General features: G+C 39.7%; 1 protein-coding gene across 3 annotated transcripts in view; it reads right to left on the bottom strand.

Moving 5' to 3' along the window:
- Positions 1-20,694, bottom strand: part of GABBR2 (gamma-aminobutyric acid type B receptor subunit 2) — an 854,643-nt gene that overhangs the window by 650,829 nt on the left and 183,120 nt on the right. For all 3 annotated transcript variants that reach the window (XM_048839469.2, XM_048839471.2, XM_048839470.2), the window contains exon 2: positions 16,859-16,996. In XM_048839469.2, coding sequence (XP_048695426.1) covers positions 16,859-16,996 — 138 coding nt within the window. The remainder of the gene's footprint in view (positions 1-16,858; positions 16,997-20,694) is intronic.

The following is a 20,694-nucleotide window of genomic DNA, read 5'->3' as shown; positions in this document are numbered from 1 at the left end:
ATAGCACAGAGATAACTACATTTGGTTAAGAATACAAGCCTGGAAATAATGTGGTAGAAAAATAGTCAAATTATGATTCAAGTTAAGGGCTACACAAACATGAGGCTATCCTGTCTTGAGGAAGGCCATATGCTGCTTTGGGCTGGGAAAGAAGACTCCTGTGCTGGGTCTGTGCTCAAGACAGAGTAGCTTGAGCCACATGGAATTAATGTAAAATAAGTGCTTGCCCCCAAAGTAACCCAAGGAGCATCCCAGCCCTTTCTTACCCCTCCGTATGGCACTATGGATTATTTCTGTGCACAATGATGTATAAGATCAGTTCTATCATTGCCTACAAATTCAGACTGAACATATTCCAAAGCGTGACATCTGCTTTGTAATGGGGAACTAAAGACAAGGTTTGGGATGACAGCAATGGAGTGGAGAAAGCACTTAGCAGTATGGCCTCAGTTCCCAAAATCAGATTAGTGAAAGATGGGTAGAACTGTGACTGAATCAGTGGTCATAATTGTTGGAACACTATTCTCATACAAAAATATCCATAAAGTATATTGGAATTCCCCACGTGGAGTCACCGGGAACTAGACTGGCCATGTATGTATTGGAAGGAAATTTAAATCAACTCTTTAGGGTATGAGAGCATAGAGAGGAACTGACATAAGGCATGGCCATAACTTATGTGTGGCGAAAATCAAACTGAAGAAAAACAAAATTGCAAAAACCACCAAGAAAACTGACAACAAACGGCTAATAAGCAAGATCTTACAGCAGCAATATCAAATTGAACTGAAGAACAGATTTCAGGCACAATAAGACTTAGATCCACCACAAAAGTCAATATTTACATGCCATGCTCCTTTCTGCATGACAGTATCATAGATGTCACAATAACTGGAGTTGGTTTCCTGACAAGCAAATCTATAGTCTGGATAAATGAGGATAAGTGGATCTGTGTCAAAGAAAGGAAACAACCCAAAGCAAACATTACACCTCCAGAAAAAAGAAACAGCAAAAAATCTGTATGAAACAAGGATAAAGCAGTAAAAAGCAGCTCGAGAACAGAGAAGGGAAATGCATAAGGACATAAGAATGGCCAAAATGGGTCAGACCAAAGGTCCATCTAGCCCAGTATCCTGTCTTCCGACAGTGGCCAATGCCACGTGCCCCAAGAGGGAATGAACAGAACAGGTAATCAAGTGATCCATCCCCTGTCACCCATTCCCAACTTCCGGCAAACAGAGGCTAGGGCATGGATAAGATTGCCAAAGAAGTTGAAGCATCTCCTGAAAGAGATGATAGTAAAATACTTTATCATCTCAGTAAGTTCCTAACTGAGAAATTTACACCAGCCAGAGGGCCTGTCAAGGAAAGTCTTTGATAACAAAACAAGAATAAAGAGCGCAATGGGCAGAGAACTCTCAAGAGGTGGTACGCAGACCAACACCAGAAGAAACTGACTTTGATGAAGAAATTAAATGACTAGAGCTGAGCAAGTGTTTTTGGATTAAACTTTTTTCGGGGGGGGGAGGGAGAGGAGAATGAAAAATGCAGATTTGGGTCAACCAAAAACACTTTGTGAATTTGTGTAGAATTTGCTGAATTGTTCTGGTTGAAAAAAAATCAAGATGATTTTCTGTTTTAAATTTTACTTTAATTTTATTTTTAAAATGGTTTAAAACCTCCCCAAATGAAATAAAACATTTTGTTCAACCCAAAACAATTTTTCCAACTTTTTCACTTTTCTGAAAAATTAGAATGTTTTTCTAATGTGGTCAATCCAAAATGATATATTTCTTATTTAGTTTGGCTAGGAAACCAAAAAATTAGTGATTCTCACCGTTCTAAACTAGATATTGTAACATCTGACATCACAAACTAAGATATGAAAGGCATGATAACAGAGTTAAAATCTGGAATAGCTACAGCTGAAGACCAAGTCACAGGGGAAATGTTAAAAGCTTGTGATGATGGGACCACCGATAAAGTCACTGAACTTTCAATAAAGTATGGGACAAGAAAATACTTCCATAACAATGGGAAAATGACATACTCAAAATACCAAATAACAGTGACCTAAGCAGCTGCAACAACTGGCAAGATATTATACTCCTTTTAATGATAGGCAAAGTCTTCCACAGTATTTTAAACAAAATAAAGGAAGCAGATAAGGCCAAGGTAAGGGAAGAGCAGGCTGCATTTCAACTTGGAAGATCATATGTCAACAAGATTTTTCACCCTAAGAATAATCATTGAAGAGCATCAAATGGCAAAGAGCACTTATCATAAACTTCACATATTTCATTAAAGTATTTGTCAGCCTTCATTGTGGTTCGCTCTGGAACATCTTGAAATATTATAAATGCCAATAACAATAATTAACATCAGCCAAGCTTTAAATCAAGGTGCAATCTCTCACTTCTCCTTTTTGGCATGGCCATTGACTTAATCACGAGAAAAAGTGTAGACTGATACAACACAGGAATCTCACAGTTTAGCCACAGTACACTTGAATAGCTAGGTTTTGCTGAGAATATAACTCTCCTGTGTGACAGCTCAACCAACATGCAAGCAGAGACTGTCCAGCATTGCAAAAGATGGGTTTAATAATTTGTTAATTAAAAAGCGAGTCTAATGAGAATACCAGCAGCTCCCAACTCAAGCATTACATTAATATAGGTAAAGGAATACAAAAGGTGAGTCAATATACATATCTTGGCAGTAATGGGTAAGATCTTAGGGATATCCAGAAGGAAATTATGTAACAAACTGGCATTTAACATCTTAAACAAGATTTGGTGATCAAAACCAATCTACATTTAAGACCAAATTATGAATTTTCAACTCAAATGTTATTTCCACCTTAATATAAGGGTGCTGATGATGGCAATCCTCTAAAAGCAGACAGACAGCCATCTAAATGCCTTCAAAAGAAAATGCCTCAGGAAAATACTAGAAATTAATTTCTAATTTGTAACAGAATTAATTTATAATTAATACTGAGATTAATCACAGAGATCAACAACTCCTTATCTCCAAAGTTATCGAGAAAAGAAGATGGAAATATCTGGTAGATGTGCTAAGAATGAAGCCAGAGCATCTGCGATAGTAGACACGCCTTGGGCAGCAGGAGGAACGTGAAAAGGGGCCACCCAAAATAATCCCAAACAGAACACAGGGAAAACATATGTGATTTAACAACACAAAAGACTTGGTAAGAGCATCCCAGAATAGACAGGGATGGTGAACCCTTTATTGTGCCCCAAGTGATGTTTGACAGCAGGAGAAGGATTCAGAACCTCATGCAAATCAATATGATTGCACAGTGTTTAAGTCAGGGCAGTATTTGGTCCTCAGTAATTTAATCATACCTTTAAATTGGCCCATAATCTCAAATGTAGTCCAAGTAACTGGCCAAACCTGTGGAGATGTTTGGGGCCAAGGGTCTGTCACAGCTCAGGGCAAATGCACCTGTATTTCCCCACAGTGATCCAACAAGGGCACCCACTCTCAGGCTTCCAGCTACTCAGGTTCCCTCCTGACCAGAGTAGCTCTAGGCTGCACTGCCTTCACTGTTTCAGAGTAACAGCCGTGTTAGTCTGTATTCGCAAAAAGAAAAGGAGTACTTGTGGCACCTTAGAGACTAACCAATTTATTTGAGCATGAGCTTTCGTGAGCTACAGCTCACTTCATCGGATGCATACCGTGGAAACTGCAGAAGACATTATATACACACAGAGATCATGAAACAATACCTCCTCCCACCCCACTGTCCTGCTGGTAATAGCTTATCTAAAGTGATCATCAAGTTGGGCCATTTCCAGCACAAATCCAGGTTTTCTCACCCTCCACCCCCACCCCCCACACAAACTCACTCTCCTGCTGGTAATAGCCCATCCAAAGTGACAACTCTCTTCACAATGTGCATGATAATCAAGGTGGGCCATTTCCTGCACAAATCCAGGTTCTCTCACCCCCTCACCCCCCTCCAAAAACCACACACACAAATTCACTATCCTGCTGGTAATAGCTCATCCGAAGTGACCACTCTCCCTACAATGTGCATGATAATCAAGGTGGGCCATTTCCAGCACAAATCCAGGTTTTCTCACCCCCCCACCCCCATACACACACAAACTCACTGTGTTATTCCTAGCAGAGACAAGATGCCCAAGCACACCTGACTGCTTTCTCTTCAGAGACAATTAACAGTGTGACTTCCCACAGTTATAGAGACCATATATCTTTCTATGCAAGCCTATTTTATTCTTAAGGCAAAAGCACTGCAGGGAAAACATTAAAAGCAACAGAAGAACCTACACACATGCTAATAAGCTTACCAGAGACACCCCAACTCTAACATGTACTCTGGCAGGTGAATTCTTCAAAACCACACAAAGGGGTCTCTTCTGTGGTTATAAGTTCATAACAGCCTCAGATCAGAACTAACACAAGTCTTATGGGGCCTCAGTAGGCTCAGTACTTCCAACCCATCTCTAAGGATTGGGGCCCTCCATGGACTGGGGTCCTGTGTGTTTGCTGGATAAGGAAGAGGGCCCTGAGGCAGTGTAAAACCAGGCTATTTACCTAAAATATCCTGTTGGTTCCCAGAGAATTCACTTTGAACTAGTATATGTGAACCCCTCCTTTGAAAAGGCTGATCACAGAGGAGTTACATTAGTATCTCCCCATTAGAGAAAGTACATACAGTGCCACAATAACACATACCCAATTGCATTTGTAATATGATAGATCCCAAAGATATTAAACCTAGTTCAATAAAGTTTGACTTAATTAGTAACTTTATATTACTTCCATCAGGTTTGTCCAGTTTATTGCAAAATATTGTCAGTCTCTCACAGAAACTACTTCCACCATATTGTGGAGGGCAATGTTTCCCAAAGTGTAAGGTATGCCCATAAGGGGAGGCACAGAGGACAAAGCCAGAACCCTCAATTGTTCTCCAGAGTCTCAGCTTTCTTCACCTGAGCAGGCATGGGAGAAAAGTCATTTTGTACCTTCTTCACAAACCACACTGTGAAAGGGCATGTACAATAGCCTTTTCTCTTTAGCTTTGGGACTTTACACAACTTCCCAGCATCTTTCTCCTTAGCTAAATAGAAATTTATGCTGGATTTTAGTTTCTAAACTAAATTCAGACCTATTCAACACCCTAGTAATAATATCTTCTTTTCTAGATAACTTCTCTCTGTAAATAGTGGGAAGAGTAGATCTGGAATTTGTGGAGATAATGTATCAAGCTGAATATGATGGGTGTTCAAATTTGCACAGGATGCTTGGCAGGATGGATTAATTAACACATTTGTTATCAGCCAAATATCGTCAGTGCACAGCAGAAGGTAAAACAGCTGTTCTTTCAACAGTAGATGCACTGCCTGCGGAGTTCTCTAGGTCGTTTAAGTTGATGTCTTACAAATCTTAGAAGTTCCAGAGGACTGGGAAAAGGCTAATGTTGTACCAGTATTTAAAAAGGGTAAAGGAGATGACCAGGATAACCTGTCAGCCTGATATCAATCCTGGGCAAAATCACAGGAAGGCCAATATGGGATGTAATCACGTAAAAGATGACAGTACAATTAATAGCAATCGTGGTTTTACAGAAGATTTTGTCAAACAAACTTGATATTGGTTTTTGATGAAAGCACAAGTTTGGCTGACAAGAATGTAGGTCACACTTACAGAATGGGGAACTATATTTTGGAAAGCAGAGACTCTGAAAGGGATTTAGGGGTGATGGTAGATAGCCAACTGAACATGAGCTCTCAGTGTGATGTTGAGTCTTACAGGGCAAACACAATCCTTGGATGCTTAATCGGGAGAATATAGAGTAGAAGAAAGGAAAGACTATTGCCTCTATATACATTAGTGAGACCATTATGTCAATACCATGTAAAGTCTGGTTTCCACACAGTCATGAACAGTGTCTCATAGTGCCCCCTGGTGGGAAAACTCAATGTTGTGGTGCTCAGCCTCTGTTTTCTCCTCCTCAGGCTCTTAAATAATGGCTTCACAAACTCCCTTTTACAACACCATTGTTTGTGCTCACATATTAAAAACAAACAAATCTTCATAGTCCACACCTGACAATGCCCAATAGACTAGAAATTATAAACAGAATCTTTGGCCACCACCAAAGCTCCTCTTCCCTGCTGACCTTCAGCAATGGTCTCACCATGTCACAGAATATCAGGGTTGGAAGGGACCTCAGGACTTAATCTACTCCAACCCCCTGCTCAAAGCAGGACCAATCCCCAACTAAATCATGTCCTTACAAAACATAAGAAAATATACATTTGGCACCCTCCCTGGGCACCCCTTCTGCATATAATTTGCATCTGCTCCTCTGCTCTGCAGAGCTCTTTCTTGCTTGTTCACCTGAACACCACCTCCCAGGGCTTTCTTCCTGGAGGCCCTTTTTCCCCAGCAGGTTCCCACAGTCTCCATAACCAGGACCTCTCTGCTGCTCCTGCTTCCCCCTCCTTAATGAAAGGCTGGGTCTTTATAGGGCATACTTGTCCCCTCCTCATCTACATCTGACTAATGGCCTCTGGCCCTTAAAGGGGCAGACCATGCTGCTACACACACTTAAAAAAGGAAATTGAAAAAATGAAAATAGATGAGAAAAGTGCAAGAAGAATGATGTAAGGTCTGGAAATCTGTCTTACAGAGAGTCTAAACAAGCTTAATCTAATGTTGTTTGTTGCAGAGTTTTTGTAGCCGTATTGATCCCAGGATGTGAGAGAAACAAGGTGGGTGAGGTGATATCTTTTATTGGACCAATTTCTGTTGGAGGAAGAAACAAGCTTTCAAGCTTCACAGAGCTCTTCTTCAGGTCTGGAAAAGGTAACCAGAGTGTCACTGCTAAATACAAGGTGGGACAGATTTTTAAGCATAAGAGGTTAAGATGTTGCAAGAAACCACTTAAAATGAAGTGGGCCGTTATCACCTCTGCAGTCATAGTACAAAGGAGAGTTAATAAATTACAGATTGTAGTAATAAGCCATGTCTCTGTTCAGTCCATGATTTTTAGTGTCCAGCAGAGTTATGAATTTAAGTTCCAATTCTTCTTTTGAAGTTGTTGTGCAGGTTTCCTTTGAGGATTAAGACTGAGAGGACAGATTTGAATTAATTGTTTTGTGGAAAGTGTTCACCAACAGGTGATGTAGTGTTTTTGTCTTTTATCACTTTTCTGTGTGCATTCATTCAAGAGTGCAGTGATTGGTTTCACCCAGATAATTATTGCTGGAGCATTTGATGCACTGGATGAGGTATGACATGTTGTGATAGGCATGTGTAAAGGATCTTGAAAGGTGTGTTACGGGAGTATTGATCATCATAGCAGTGGAGGTATTTCTGCAGGTTTTGTATCTGTTGTTCTGGCAGGGTCTGGTGCCATTTTGAATTGGTGCGTCCGAGTTTGTGGGGAGGTTGTTTCTGATAATGACATTGTAAAGTTGGAGGGGTTGTTTGAAGGCCAGAAAAGAGGGGTTGGGAAAAATTTCTTTAAGGATTTGGTACCCATCAAGTATGGGTTCTAATTGTTTGACGATATCCCATATGGGTTCTGGTGTGGGGTAACAGATAATAACCTGGGGTGTGCGGTCAGTGGAGGTTTTTTTTTTCTGTATTGAAGGTTCCCTCAGGGTATTTAGGTGATCTGTTTCATAATACAATCTATTTCTGTGATGGAGTGTCTTTGTTTGGTGAAAGCAATTTTAAGTGTGTTAACGTGTGTCCAGGACTTTCTCCTCAGAGCATGTTTTGTGGTATTCGGAGTATATTCTATCACTTTTCACAAAGCAATCACTCTCTATCTGACTTATCTGTCCTTGTCCTCAAAGAAAACTTGCACAACACCTTCAAAAGACGTGCATGGGAATTTAAATTCACAAGTCTGCTAGACACCAAAAATCATGGTCTAAACAGAGACACTGGTTTTACAACTCATTAAAACAACTGGTAACTTATTAACCTTCATTTATCCCATTACTGCAGAGATATTAATTTTCCATTTAATTTTAAGTGGTTTCTTGCAACATCTTAACCTCTTATGCTTAACAATCTGCCCCATGTTCAAATTTGCACAGGATGCTTGGCAGGATGGATTAATTAACACATTTGTTATCAACTCATTAAGACATTTGTCCCACCTTGTATTTAGCTGTGACACTCTGGTTACCTTTTCCAGACTTGAAGAAGAGCTCTGGGGAGCTCCAAAGTTTGTCTCTTCTACCAGCAGAAATTGTTCCAATGAAAGATATCACATCATCCATCTTGTCAAGTTTAATCTATTTAGTTTATCCAAGGGAAGTTTAACAGGTGACTTGGTCATAGGTAGTCTGTGTACAGCAAAACTGGCTCCTCCCTTGCTGCCCACAGTAGCAGTGTGAAGGCAACCATGCCAAGACTGCTCTGTGTGTGTGGGAAAACTGCACTCTGCCCACAAGTGCCCCAGTGAAAAACTCAGCAAGGGGGATGGAGCAGGGAACATAGACCTTTCCCTTTGCCTTTGGCTTTCTTAGCCTCCTTCTCTCTCTCTCTGAGGGACACCAGCCACTGCAAATGCCTCCGGAGGAGACAACAGAACTGAGGGGGAAAACCCACAAAAGGCAAATAAAGCCGTGAAACCTGACTGGGAATTAAACAAATTATTGAGCCAAATTCTTAGAAATTGGAACTAAGATGTTGGAATCTTCATAATCAAGTTTTGAAATTAGGTTCAAAGAGCATATAAAAATGGAAAGGTGATATTGTGTTCGGCATTCTGGAAATCTTCATATTGTGTATTTTTAGAAAATATACAAGTACCGAGGTATTTCACTAATGCTTTGCCATACGCCAAGTTGAAGATGCACACCACATGATAGAGTCCACTTAAGTCAGCGAAAAATGTGTTAATTATTTTGGTCACGTTCCTGATACTGTTTTAATCGTGACCATGATAAATGAAAAACTGCGTCCATTAATATGTTGGCATGTAATTTGCTAGACTGAGTAATGTGAAAAATAACCCCAGTAATGTGTGACTGTAGCCCAAAGTTTAAATCTTACATTCTCAGCTTCTCAGAGGATCTGAATGGAAACAAAAGGATTTATTTGGTAATACGCTTATAAGTAGCCTTTGAGCTGAACTGAAGCTTTTTTTATTCTTCTGTCATTAAGTTGCAGAAGATCATTTGCTGGTATCTGGACCTCCATTCAGTCCCCATATTGATCAAAGACTAAATAGAAAGGAATGAATGTTTTGGACAAATGAGTTAATTAAGGATTCTTCTATAGGGTATGTTTTCTGTTTTTGATTATACAGATCACAGATTCAGCATTAGTGTTTGATAGTTTTGACCCAATTTATGACGGTATCGTGCTTTATTTTAAGAAGTGATTGAAATAAGCCTCTTTACTCCGTTTATAATGAATTGGACTTGCTGACATTAGATCAAAGACAAAAGCTGTATTGGTGATGCTAGCTTATTGTTTGTTTCAACAACATAGATACAAGTTGGTTGAGATGAAATGGAATAGATAATCATACGTAAATAAAATGAAAACTGGATAGAAGCCAGTCTTCAACTGATAGGAAGTCAGATTAAGCCAGCTCATCTTGTTAAACTAAATTAGTTTTCTACATATGAGCAGAAGATGGAAGGAAAGTAAAGCTCCCTTCGGCTAAATGTTTCACTTCATACTCTGGGTAGGATGTATAATGTTTACTGTACTTCATCCTGGAGTCTTGGGATAACATTATTCTATCTAATTTAAGCACAGTGGTCCTAGAATAAATATTATTCTAGCTAATTTAAACATAATGGTCTGATTCTCCCTGATATTAATGCTTGTGTATTTGTAGTTTATACAGGAGTAATGCAGTGGTGAATCAGGGTCTGTGCTTTTATTGTTGAAAAAAGACCTTTCAACTTTTTTCATCAATGCATATATTCCAAGGCCAGAAAAGACAATGTAATTGTCTAGACTGAATGCCTCTATAACACAGACTGTAGAACTTCCCCAAAGTAATTCCTAGCCCATATCTTTTGGAAAAAAATCCAGTCTTGAGTTAAAAATTATTAGTGATGGAGAATCCACCACAACCCTTGGTAAATTGTTCCAATGGTTAATTACTCTCACTTTATACAGACTAACACGGCTGTTACTCTGAAATACTCTCACTTTAACCTTCAATTTCCAGCCATTGGATTGTGTTATACTTTTGTCTGCTAGATAACGTTGTCTTATACCCTAATTTTACTGTTCTTTGGAATGTTCTTCACTTTACTGTATTGTATGTATTGATTTTATTGTGTATGATCATCTCTCTAAACTTAAGAATTTTAAGGGTGGGTATCCAATTAATAACTTTTCAGGTCTAAGAGTTTGATCATGCTAGTTGCTACCCTAAATTAATGGGAGTTGCCTATGTAACTGTAGAAATACGTTAGTCTTTTTCAAGTTCCAGACACAATAATGATATTGTAATTAGAACAACTGGAGTATAGTCAGGAATAGAAATTGCCCTACACATCTAAGGGTCAGTTGGTCTTATACCATACCCTGATGTACTGAGCTTGATTTTCCTCTCAATTACACTGGCTTTACAGTGGTACAACTCCAGTGACTGCAAGTGAGTTATTCATGATGTAAGTAAATAATGTTGGGCAGAGCTCCTGAAGGGAACAAGTAAGACGCTGGGGTAACAGAGAGAAACGAAGTCACGTTTTAGCTCCTCCAATGCTCAGAACACTGGGGACCAAAACAGCTCTGACACAGTTTGGAGAAGACAAGGGATTGGCTAGAATATTCAGCACTCTGACTCTCCTTGATCACACCCACTTCTCTTCCTCCTACACCCCTATACAGCAGGGGCAGATTTCATAGGGCCCTATAAGAAGAGAAACCTCAGCTGTTTGTACTGGGAAAGTTGTCAGTTGTTTTGTGCAGCCTCTGATGTACAAAGCAGCTGGAACCAGAGTTATCTTTCCAAATAACCTGATGCCACATTTATTTGTTTAAACCATGGTTGACAAATTGTTTCGCAAAATAATAATTTTGAACAAAAGTTATTCTGACAAACTTATTTTTACCAAAAATCTGAGTTCTTTGCAAAATTAAATTCAAACATAACAGTAAAATCAGTATTATGTTCAGTGTCTAATAATTACTATTTTGCAGGCAAGCTTTCACATAGATCAATATATATTGACTACAGTGGCTTGCACTATGGGGATTCTGCATATCACAGTCCTAAATTTAGGGTCCAAAAAATAAGAATGAAATGGTCCATTTCAAGGTGGTTCCTAAAGTCATTGAGAAGACATAAATCATGGTCTTGGCATAAATCATGGCAAAGTCTACAGTGGAAAGAAAAGGTTGCAATCATATATAAATGAAAAAGCTGTCCAGTGTAGAGAAGAATTGCCCAACATTACCCTCTTAAACCTCTCAGAGAGATAAGAATGAAGGCACTTAGGTATATCTTTAACACTTCATGACTAATGTATCAAAGGCAAATAATAGATCTCATACTACTAATAGGAATATTTTCTCTTCATTCATCATTAGAAGATCAGAGCCACAAGAGCAGTTTCTGTGCCATATCCAAGTCATTACCTAGAAATTGACAAAGACTAAGAAAATCGCAGGCATCCAAACACTGTAAGTTGGATGACTGCAAACCTTTTCAAACATCGTGAGCCCAAAGGAAAATAAAGACTCATGACCTTTACCAGTCAGGAAGAACATGTGTCCAGAGCACAGATTGCATGATGAAGTTCACCCGACCACTTAGAGAGCATCACTGGCTGAAACTCAAATAGAGATAATGTAGCATTTGTCTCCTCTAGACAACACACTGTTTCCACAGATGCAGAAAGCTTAGTCTGAATCTGGGTGATTTTCTCCACAAGATAACCAGCAATATGCTTGTAACAGGAGGTATTCAAATCAGACCATTCACCAACCAATACAGGACCAGAAATAAATCTACTGATCAAGATTTGGCAGATGCTATGGTAGAGGCAAAAAACCTCTTTCGTCTGCACAGCTACAGCATATGAGTGATTAAATAGCTTTAAGACATATTCAGTCAATCATCCTGACACTTTATCTACCAGGGCTCTAGCAGTCTTCCCTCCCATTTCAGTTGTTGCAGGCCATCTTTAAACCCGCATGAGTTGTGAGGCAGAAGCGCAGGAAGTTGTCATCTTTTTAAGTGGTCAGGAATGAGCACACTTGAATTTTCAGTCGTGCAAAAATTCAAGTCCTTTTAAATAATGGATAAAATACAACTGATAAAATACAACATAATATTTTCCAATGTATTTTTATTGTTGTTTACCTCTCAATTTATCTATGAAATATATGCCTTTTGCAGTGTGTTCTACCAAGATTTGGCTGCATTTTGGTGGTGGGTGAAATTATTATTATATAGTTTGTAATTCTGCAGCCTATTTTGAGATTTGTAAAAGGTACTATCTAAAATGGATATGTCACTGGATGTTTCTGGGGATAATTTTTAAAAAGATAGTAAGAGAGAGAAAGAAAGATCATGGGTACGGGAAGGAGAAGAGCCAGCAAGTAAGGGGAAAAGAAGAACAGTAAGAAAGAAAAGAACATAAAGGGGCAGAGGGAGGGAGAATCATAGAATCGTAGGACTGGAAGGGACCTCAAGCATCTGAACTCAAGGCAGGACCACTCATTATCTGGACCAGGGGTGGGCAAACTTTTTGGCCTGAGGGCCACATAGGGGTTCCAAAACTGTATGGAGGGCTGGGTAGGGAAGGCGGTGCCTCCCCAAACAGCCTGGCCCCTGCCCCCTATGCGCCCCCTCCCACTTCCCGCCCCGTGACTGCCCCCCTCGCAACTCCCGACCCATCCAACCTCCCCCCACAACCCCGGCTCCTTGTCCCCTGACTGCCCCCTCCCAGAACCCTCGCCCCTAACTGCCTCTCCTGGACCCCACCTCCTATCCAACCCCTCTTTCCCCCCTGCTCCTTGTCTCCTCACTGCCCCGACTCCTATTCATACCACCACCCTGACAGGCCCCCTGGGACTCCCACGCCTATCCAACCCCCCATTCCCCATCCCCTGACCATCCCCCTCAGAACCTCCGCCCCATCCAACTGCCCCCTGCTCCCCGTCCCCTGACTTCCCCCCACTCCCGACCCCCTTACCATGCTGCTCAGAGCAGCAGGACTAGCAGCCGTGCCGCATGGCTGGAGCCAGACATGCTGCCATGCTGCCTGGCAGGAGCTCGCAGCCCCGCTGCCCAGAGCACTGTGAGGGAGGAGGGACAGCAGAAGAGTGGCCGGGGGCTAGCCTCCCCAGCCAGGAGCTCAAGGGTCAGGCAGGATGGTCCCGTGGGCCGGATGTGGCCCGTGGGCCGTAGTTTGCCCACCTCTGATCTAGACTGTCCCTGATAGGTATTTGTCTCATTTGCTTTTAAAAATCTCTAGAGGCAGAGATTTCACAACCTCTCTAGGCAATTTATTCCAGTGCTTAGCCACCCCGACAGTTAGGAAGTTTTTCCTAATGTCCAGCCTAAACCATCCTTGCTGCAATTGAAGCCCATTGCTTTTGGTCCTATCCTCAAAAGTTAAAGAGAGCAATTTGACCTAGTTTCCACTTTTTGTAGGATCTTATTTCAGTTCCAGATCATTGGCGATCTCCTGGTTAAGCCAGAGTGGTCTCTTGCCATACTTCCTATCTTTCCTAGGCAGTGGGATTGTTTGCTCTTGTGCCCTTAATGTTTCTTTGAAAAACTGCCAACTCTCTTGAACTGTTTTTCCCCTTAGAATTGCTTCCCAGGGGATCTTACCTACCATCTCTCTGACTTTGCTAAAGTCTGCCTTCTTGAGAAGAAAAAATGCAACAACAATTTCAAAACGGTGTGAAAAATATGACCTAAAATAAGAAAGTAAGAGTGGAGTGAAGAAGTCAGGATGTGGAAAGAATTAATAATAAATTCACGGAAGGCAAAGTACAATCCATTTTCTTAAAATTCATTATTTAGAAAGTTCATTAATAATGCTGCAACTCAATAAATAATAAACATTGTATGACTATTTTATTCCCTTATATTTCATGAGTGTGGGTGATTTGGGGGATGTTTTGGCGGGAGGGGAAGAGAGGGACAGCTTTGGAAGCATGGTGGCAGAAGTATTTTTCACTTGGTCTAGAAAGCTTTGGGGAAAATATCAAGCTGAGAGTAGGAAAGCTATCCCTATCTTTGATAACAAATGGAAGGATGTTTAAGCAACTACTCTGCTCCTCTGCTCTCTATTTTCTTCTTCTCTACTCCAACCACTGCTTCAGGAGTGTCCTGCACTAAAGCATCTCTTTTATGGAGAAAAGCCATCACTTCAGCCAGCCAGAGGGGGTCAGTGTAAAACAAATCAGTACGTACTGTGGCCTAAATATGCTGCCTCTGTGGCTTTCACAGGAAAAGACTGATGGGGGTTAGGGAGCCAAATTCAGATTCTTTTCCTTGCAGTGTAATGCCAGGTCTGCCTACTGCCAGTAGTTATATGTATAGAAATTGTTTTCCCTCCTCTTCCTCTTCTTGGCTTCATCTAAATTACTACTACTACATCATCCACATTACTTTCTATGATTCTGTATTAGTGTCCATTGTCACACCTTTAAGTGAAACCGCTGACATTTTTTGGGATGGTAGTTTTGAGTCTTCAGTGATGCTGTATGCAATTCATTTAATAGAATATCAGGGTTGGAAGGGACCTCAGGAGGTCATCTAGTCCAACCCCGTGCTCAAAGCAGGACCCCAATTTTTGCCCCAGATCCCTAAATGGCCCCCTCAAGGATTGAGCTCAGAACCCTGGGTTTAGCGGCCAATGCTCAAACCACTGAGCTAGCCCTCCCCCACAAAATCTGTATAATTGTTGCTGCTGAAGTTAAGTTTTAAATCAAGGATACTGGTTAAACAAATTGCAACCTTGTGAACAGAAGGATTTGCGTTTATCCACCCATCAGACTTATTCACCAATAATACCCACTGTATGGCAGTACAGTCTAGCAAACATTATTACTTTTTTGCAAACCATATCTAAAGTTGTATTCATTACTTCCGCACCACCCATTATACTTCATGAAATCCCCACCTAACCCTGCTCTCATTTATGTTCTTTCATCATTTAGTCATTGGGAATGTCACATTTTCCACTGCTATGCCCTCTTCTCCCAGGATACCCTGCTATTTTCATCATCATACAAGCTACCTAAGCTTAGAAGAACACAACTCCATCCAAGGTATAGTGGAGGAATAAAAATAAAATCTTTGCTTCACAACCATACCTTCTGGGGGGTTCTATGAAAGATCCTTCGTAAAAAGTATCAGAAAATCCTTTGCAAAGAGTCACTCTTAAAATACAGAGAAAATGAAACTGTTTAGGGGACATTTAAAGAGAAACTGAATGACTTGTGGGGAGGGATAAAATTCTAGACAAATACTGGTAGGACAACTCAAGTGGAAAAACAACTTTCAACTCTGAAGAGTTACAGGGAAGGAACAGAGTGCATTTAGTTGGTGTAAAGTTTGCCCTTGAATCTTCATAGTGCTGCCTCACGCTGAGTAATATGAAGCTAAGTCTCCCTTCTCTGCACCTTCACCCCCACTATGTCCCCTTCACTACCTTAATTCTGCCCCTTGTGTCTCCATCCTGTGCACTGAATTAGGTAAGGTTCCTGTGTAAAAAAAATTACTTACAGAACTTAAGTAATTGTTATACATTTATAACATGCAATTTTTATACACTTGCCCTGGGATAGTATGAAAGGCATATTTTATCGATCACTATTCAGTCATTTATCCACTTCCAAACCAAACTTAAAAATGACCTCGTTGAGCTTCTCCCATCGTTGCTAGCTTATTGGTTACACACTGGTCATATACGCAGTATGTAGAACTCAGAAGCCTTCCTACAACCAGTTCCAAATCATTCACATTTGAGGGATAAGCCAGGGAGGATCCCAAATGACATCCCCAGGTTGGTTGGCTAGTTTGCATAGTCCACTGTAAATATGGAGATTCTGAGCCAGAAGACAAGGATTTCCTCATTAGGCCTTGGGGCCATGAGGCATCTCATGCTGCTCTTTACTGGTCTTATCTGGATGACTGTTTTAAAGATCAGTATTAATAAATCCTATGATTCCTCAGGGGAGGGAAAATTCCCATGAAGTGGGACCTTTGAGAATGACAGAGAAGGGAACAGCTGGGCATAGACGTGATGTATGGGCCAAATACTGAGGTCCTTATTTAGTTTTTACTAAAAAAGTATTAATTTCAATTTCTTTTGAAGTCAGTGTGAGTTTGCTTGAATAATGACTATGAAAAAAACTGAGTGAAGACATCAGGATATATTGATTCAAAGCCTGCTGAAGTCAAAGGGAGTTTTTCTCTTCACTTTATTGGGCTTTTTAGATCAGGCACTGGATTAGCACACCAGGTTGCTTGAATGATCTCTGTATTCCATTAATCTCACAATTCAGGCATATATCCCATAAAATGTAAATAACTATCTGCCAAGGCAAATCAAATAAACAAAATAATTTTAATTTTTAATCACAAATGTTCTGAACAGCTTTAATATATTTTTGAAGCCTCAACATACCAATCCCTGAAAGTGTTAAATTAAAGTTTTAAATTAGTATTTGAAATGATTGTCCTTTTTATATATAACCTCATTGATCTTCAAAGTTATTGTATAGTTATTCACATTTAACATTTTGCAAAGCATTAATCAAAACTTTTAACAGGTATTAATTTTCCAAAAATTTCTTTAAAGAATTTGAAGATAGTCAGTAGTCAAATATATTATATGTCATGACTTACCTGAACTAAATTCCATCCTTTTAGGGATTCAGCAATGATAGAAGTGACTGTTGCACATACTCCACCAAAAACCATCAGATGATTAGGTCCATATTTTATTGCATCATAGAAGGCTTTGAGTCCTTTTGCATTGTCACACTGGAAAAAAAGAATTATTTCTTGAATAGAAATCTCTGACAAAATGGACCATCACAGATAACAATACTGACTTAGCAACAAACTATTGAACAGACAAAATATTCAGACATTGAATTGACTGGGTTTGATTTCTTAGTACCCAAACTTGCAAAGTGCCGTGCACCCTGAGCTTTGGACTTCCTGAACACAAGGATTCTCAATGTACCCAGCCTCTGTACTGGAGGCAAAAGCTTATAGGAAGAAGCTTCATGCATCATTTAACTCCCTTGTGCCCACTCTGCCAGAGTTTCGACAGCTAAAATATTAGCCATTAACATCTGTGATGGAGAACGAAGCAGCAGTGACAAAGAACAAGTACTGATGTTTTAAAATGTTAATAGAATCATTTTGCTACTCATAGCTAGATTTTCTCTAGTATGTTAATACTTGACATGACAGATTTGCCAAAGAATATATTTTATGCACTGGCATCTGTTGTGAAAGTTACATCCATGTCAAAGCATGCAAATAACATTGTTTTGTATTAAAAAAATATAAATCCTCTATATTTTATGCATATATACGTATAATATATAATAAAACAATAATTTTAAGTAACAGGGACACAATTGGTCAAAACATCAAGAAAGTGTAATTTTAAAATCCTATGACTATAAACAATTGGATTACTTCCTTCTTTTAAATTATAAAGAGCTCTACTGTAGTTTGAGAGTAAGCTCAAAAAATGAAGTCTGAAGAACAATTCTAGTCGAAGTTGCAAGGGATGTGACTATCAGACTTATGCTGGAACAGCCTCAACTTCTCTATAATATCTCATATAGTAGCAGCTTGATATTTCATGTTGTAGAAGAATGTTAGTAGAACATATGCCTGAAATCAAGAATTCTGCTTCCAGACATTAATAGGAGCAGATACAGATTAGATTTCTGTCAGGCTATATGGTGGCTAATGGGGCCAACAGATTCTTTTTTCTAGTTCTCCCCTTTTTTTCCTAGGAAGTCCTCTTTAAATATAATCCTTACAAAACCATGGTACAACAGCCTCCAATATTTAATTATAACAATTCATTTGTTCACATGTATTCATATATTGTTGATATAACATTTACTATCATCCTATTTTAAATAGAGTATTGTGTTGCTCTTTGTTAAAAGAAAACAGATTTCTACTAAGATGTTTGCAAGCATATATTAATCTTCTTACAGATTTCATATTTTAAAAGAAAAATATGGTTCTATTTCCATTTGGGGCAGAATTATTCTTCTTACTTTTATCAAAGGATACAATTTTGCACTTAATGCATTTTTATTGCATGATACAGTACAAACGGACTCTTCTCTCTCCCCATTATGTCAGATGTTTTCCATAAAACTTGTTCAGCTTGGCACAGACTTATCAATTTGATGGACTGCTGATAAACTCAAACAATGTAGGAATTAACTATGCGATTACTGGATTGAGGAATGTCTCCAAATTGAAGTAGCAGTTTATCCTGAGCAGAACTTCAATGACACTCTACAACTAGGTCAAGTTCTAAAATAGTTCAACGTACTCTACTCTTGGCATGAAAGATGTATACCTCACCAGTCCAGATTGTAGGTCCAATTATCCATTTCCCATGATACCAACTTCAAGTTATTTGATGCAACTGCTGATTTTTGTGGATATTTAATGGTATTTGGTATTTCACAGAATAACGGAGTTTATGGAAAGTGCGAACCAGAATGTGGAAGAAGGAGAAAAGTCAATTTTAAATAAATACTTGGGAGGTGTGGCCAATAAAATATAGTACATATAAAAGGAACAGAGGAACAAAAAAACCTTACTCCACAAATGTAAGATCTACAGGCATGTTTAAAAATAAAATCTTCAAAGTACCATGACTCATGCTGACGTTCACCACTCAGTTACCTCACATTTTCTTGCATCTTATTTCTCATCCTTTCCTTAAATATTGACTATCTACAGCCTGATCCTGCTAATGAATCTGCCCGCATAGAGCCTCAGTAAAATGGATGGGACTCCACTCAGATTTGAGGGTCCAAGTGGGGAGATCCTTTAGAAGGTTCAGGAGTTTATATTGTAAGTTCTTCATGGCAGGAACCGTGTTTTATTTATTTTATACTTTTATATTTAAAAAAACAAAAATAAACCTACCCAAAAGATCTAGGCATCCTGATAATTCAATTATCAATATAATATTCCCAGCAGCATTAAAAAACAAACATTCACAGAGGACCAACTTTACTTGAGCACTTAGCCAAAAAGCTACAAAAGGCTCCTTCTCACCCAGTCCTCTCCCAGAACCCTATCAAATGGATGGCTCTTTCAGAATTTCTAGAGGTTCCCCAAATATGGGATATTTTGGATCAAGATGGTAGTGGCACTGGTGAGTCCTGGAACTCCCATGTGAACTCCCAGCAACTCCATCTCTGAAAGGAGATTTAATTTGAGCATCTCCAGTGTCCACACCTGGGGCAATATGTCACAGGGAGAGAAGTGTACTCTCCCAGTAGTCACTTCCCAGGTTATTTAATGCTTTCCAAGTCATAACCAACAACTTAAACCCCATTTGGAGACTGATATGCATCCAGTGCAGATCCCAGAGTACTAATGGTACATACACCCAGCGAGATGCCCAGCCAATAAGTGAATTGGTGCTTTCTGCACCATTTCAGTTGCCCTGATTATAATAAGTGGTCCAATGTAGAGCACATTACAATAATCTATTCATGAGCTGCCAACAGTTTGGATACTAGTAGCAAGATCCACATATGACAAAGGAGGCTGCAAACTCCAGGCTAGATACAGACAGCAGAAAACTGACTAGTTCACTTCTGTGTTATGATCATCCAACAACAGCTGGAGGGACAGAATCACATCTAAATTACAAAGCCCAGTGACAGAAGCACTTCCTCAATTAAAGGAACTGATGTTATTTCTTCTATCTCCCCTAATTACCTCACCCAACCACTCATCACCATCTCAGTACTGCTGGTTTGAGCTTGAGCTAGCTCCATACTGCAACTAGACATTGAATGAGGCATTGAATGAGACTATGTGAGTTATATGATAGACACAAAGCTGGGTGTCATCAGCATACTAAAAACACTAGACTCCATGTTCCCCCCCCCCCTTGTAACAGCCCCATATACACATCACACAGGAGAGGTGACAGAATGATGCCCCTGGCACTTGAGAGCTCTATGGAAATAAGAACAGCTACCAGTGAGATCTCTTCAAGAGCAAAGAACAAAGCCAAGAAAAAGCAGGTCTGTCCACTCCTGCCAGGTCCTGTAGACAAGTCAACATCACTTTGTGATCAAAGGCAGGGGACAGACTAATAATACCTGCAAGAACACATAATTCTCATCTATTGCCTGATCATCAACCAACACAACCAATGTAGTTTCAAAGCCAAAGCCAGGTCTACATCCAGTAAGAAAAGAGTCAAGGAAATCAGAGGCATTTAGATATTGTGACAGTAGTCTCACCACAGTCTTACTCCGGAAGGGAAGGTGTGATACCAAGCAACAACAGGCCCAATTTTTACTGCTTATAAAGTATCTAAGATGCCCTTATTAATAATAAATTATGGAACATTATCAGGTTAAAATTCACACTGATGAATTTCAGAGGTACTGATCATCTGAAGCTCCCTTTCTAATCAGTCTTAAATGACAGTGCTTGGCACCTCT

The sequence above is a fragment of the Caretta caretta genome, chromosome 2 (genome assembly GCF_965140235.1).
Source record: "Caretta caretta isolate rCarCar2 chromosome 2, rCarCar1.hap1, whole genome shotgun sequence".
NCBI lineage: Eukaryota > Metazoa > Chordata > Testudines > Cheloniidae > Caretta > Caretta caretta.
The sequence above is the reverse complement of the archived record's forward strand: the minus strand, read 5'-3'. Positions and strand labels throughout refer to the sequence as shown.